At 30.4% G+C, this 3,909-nt stretch overlaps 1 protein-coding gene across 1 annotated transcript in view; it reads left to right on the forward strand.

Annotated features, from left to right (window-relative positions):
- Positions 1-203: 203 nt before the first annotated feature.
- LOC112512593 (lanC-like protein GCL1) overlaps positions 204-3,909 on the forward strand; it is a 10,262-nt gene continuing 6,556 nt past the window's right edge. The window contains exons 1-3 of the mRNA XM_025118644.1: positions 204-510; positions 890-1,083; positions 1,855-1,966. Coding sequence (XP_024974412.1) covers positions 358-510; positions 890-1,083; positions 1,855-1,966 — 459 coding nt within the window. The 5' untranslated portion in view covers positions 204-357. The remainder of the gene's footprint in view (positions 511-889; positions 1,084-1,854; positions 1,967-3,909) is intronic.

Raw genomic sequence — 3,909 nt, forward strand, 5'->3', positions numbered from 1 at the left:
AATTTTTATGATAAATACAGGTAATAAAAATAAAAATAAGATTAAAAATATCAACGATATAAAATAATTGAAATAGAAAAGCACAAGTATTGCGTGATACATATCTGTTGGGGCCAAACACCGTGTGAAAGAGTAACGTGGCACGTGTATATCGTATGCTCTGTCTCCTACCCTCCCCTTCCATCAACCATCTTCTTCCACATCCAACCCCTCAGTGCTTTCATCAATCATCACCATTCACCAACACCGACCTCCTCATTCCCCCTCTCTCTCTCTCTATATATGCGCTAAAGACTGATCTCTGCTACTTACAATTGCTTTTGATAACGAAATTTCGAGGCTTTGTAGACGTCATCCATGGTGGAATTTCCTTCTTCCAGTGATAGCAGTAGTAGCCATGACGAGGGTCATGAACAGCTCGAGTTTCTCCACCCGACGACAGCAGCCGTTGCAAATCTCTCTCTTTCATCGGAAGCGTTTCTCGGAGCTGCTATTGCTCTCAAAGAGCAGGTATTTCGTTCGCTTTTTGTTTATAAACGCGATTCTGTTCTTCAATAGATTATATCACTCTTATGAAACTGTTGCTTTGTGAAATTTTGGAAATATAAGAACATTTCACTTCCAATTTTGGATGAATCTCGGTGCATAGAACACGATCCATATTTCACTTTTCGAGTGCGGGATGAGTTCAACATCAACAGATTTCAAGTAGAACTCACTTAAATTTAAAGGAAATGTTCTGAAGTAAGCTAAACCATTTCAATTTGAGTTCGAGATCTGAAACCTCTAGGAGTAGAAGATGGTACTGTACGATTACTTGGGGGATAATGATGGAGGTTAGGTTTTGGTAACCTACTGATTCTTTCTGTATGTGCAAATGATGTACCAGGTAGTGGAGGCGACGTGGACAGATGGATGTGCCGGAGGTGGGGATATCGTGGACCCGACGGTTTACACCGGCTTGTTGGGGACAGCGTTCACCTGTTTGCGGCTCTATGAGGCTATTGGTAGTCACCAGGAATTGCAACTGTGTGCCGATATCGTCCACACTTGTGCTGCTGCCATCGCTAACACTTCCACTAGGTATTAATCTCATGATTATTAATTGGTTGTTACGTAAAAATGAATTTTACGAACCAAATTCACTTTTTAGTATTTTTTAAATTTGGATCTCATTTTAATTAGAGTTTGTGCAAACAATTTTTTTTAACTTAGGAATGTTTTGAATTGTTTATAAAAACAACTTATTAACTTATTTTGGTATGGCACTGGTAATAAACATTTTTGAGTGTTTGGATAAACAACTTATCTAAATTCACAGCAAAAACAAATTGAATACCATAACAACTTAGTTAGAATGATCATAGCAAAAATAAATTGAATACCATAAGAACCAAATTCACAATAAATATAGTGTAAGGATCTTAGTCAAAAAATATCAATACGTAGGGGACCAAATTCACAATTGACTAGTTGCAAAAAAATACTAAGGTCCCATTTGGAAATAGATTTGGGTCAAATCCATTTAATTGAAATCAGGATTTTGAAATCCTAAGTATTCGTAAGATTGTATGAAATAGGATTTTAAAAAATGTTAAAAACATTTGTTTTGTAATAATCGATTTATAAAAATGTAATTTAATTATTTTTATAAGTTATTTATAAATAATGAAATTCAATTACATTTCAAATCGTATAAACCAAACACAACAATGATTTTAAGTTCATTATAATCCAAATCTCTCAAAAACATTCCTGCAAACCAAATAGAACCTAAAAATTGAATTTGATTGGAGGGTCAATTTTAAAGGAGAAATTAATCTCTATTGTTTATGTGAAATAAATAAAAAACAGGTATATGACGTTTTTGTGTGGAAGAGGCGGGATATACGCCTTGGGTGCGGTGGTAGCGAATCTTTGTGGAGACCATCACAGGCGCAATTTTTATCTTGGCGAATTTTTGGAGGTACAGTTTTTCCTTTTTTTTACCATTAATGTTAATTTTTACCATTAATGTTAATTTCTAGGATTGAACATGTTGATTTTTTTAAAGGTCAACATAATATTATTAAAATTAAAGAAACATGTCGGTTTTAAATTAACAACTTTTGCATGTTAACTTGAATCCATGTAAATTTCTAAAAAATGTGTAGTATTTTTGGAGTTGTAATTATAACTTTATTTGATTGTAGAGAAATAATGATTTTAATTTACTTAAAAACTATTTTGTCAAATATGTCTAGCTAAAATGATACAAAATCAAACAGTACAATAAAATTGGGTTTATATGACATTAAAAGTATTCGAGTATTTTAAAAGACTATTCTATAGAATTTAAATATATAGAACTGAATATTTGTGTTTTCCATCGAAAAGTATTGTAATAAGTTTGTAGGACGTTTTTGAACACTTGCTTAATTATTTTGGGACATTATTTACATAAATTAACAAATTATTTTATTACTATAATCAAGAATACAAATCATTTGAATGCATTGCAAGAGATATTCCCTTATCCACAACACAATGGTGGTGGGTCCATTTTAAGGCATAATTATATGGTAGAGGGTCATTTCAAGATCCTCGTAAGGATTATATCGATATGGTCTTAAAAGGCCGTCTGTTCTTTATTTATTAAATGGTTGGACAACTCATGGACATGTCAGCAGATGTTTTGTCAACTACAGCAACTTAAGGGGTTGTTTGTGGAAATAACCCCATACTTATCAATTTACACAAAAAATTCACAAAATAACTATCGATTACTCATCAATCACCGTTTACTGGTTACATGGGCCCTTTTATAATTAATAAAGTTCTGATTTTTTATTTTAAATATATATATATATATATATATAGCCATATAGGGGTGGGTCCCACTCTTACACACCTCCCACCATTTGAGGTTTAAGTGCCCCCACATGATTTAATTAATCATGTTTTTTAATATAAACTAGTACAAGAATCGAGCGTTGCCCAATAACATGAGTGTTTTGGTTAATAATGTAAGGATTGTTTATATAAATATATATTAATTGTTAATAAAATTATCAACAAACCATATTCAAATAATTTGAAAAAGTTAAATAAAATATAGTTAGTGAAATTTTAATACACATATATATATATATATATTGAGAGCGAGATTTGTTTAGTAATAAAGTTGTAAAACTAAATAAAATGAGTAATAATAACGACGGAAATATTAAGAAATCTGACACAAACTTAAGAATAAAAAAATATTCCACATAAAGATATCTCCTTCAAAGGCTGATGTACATGTACCATTTTCATCTTTAACACACACCTTGACTTTAAAAACACAATAGTCAATAGACCAACCATACGATATACCAAACTTAAAACTTCAAATCTTTATAACCTAATAGATAAAATTATAATGCAATCATAATCATAACATGAGCATACATAGAATTATAATACAACTAAACTTACGATAAGAACATACTTAAAAATATAATCCAATCAAAATCATGATACAAACATACATAACATTCTAATACATTCTAAATTACAAAATAAACTTGCATAAAATCCTTACTTTAGATCATAATCAAAAATTCTCACAACTCAAACTTGAAAAAATCAAATTTTCAAGACTTGATATATAAACGTTAAAGACTTCGAAAACCTGCAAACCAAAACCATAAGTAAAAATTACATGGTGAACTTGAACATTTTAAATCTTCACCTAATACATAAGAGTTATAATGCAAACAAAAATCACGATACAAACATAAATAAAATTATAATGCAATCAAAATAATGAAACAAATCAATATAAATTTTTTACCTTATATTGCAACCAAAAAATCAAATATTAAACTTGAAGATTTCTTCAAATCTTCATGACATAATGCATAAAAACTATAATGCAATCTAAATAAC

The sequence above is a fragment of the Cynara cardunculus genome, assembly GCF_001531365.2.
Source record: "Cynara cardunculus var. scolymus isolate 2C chromosome LG 1, CcrdV1, whole genome shotgun sequence".
Classification (NCBI taxonomy): domain Eukaryota; kingdom Viridiplantae; phylum Streptophyta; class Magnoliopsida; order Asterales; family Asteraceae; genus Cynara; species Cynara cardunculus.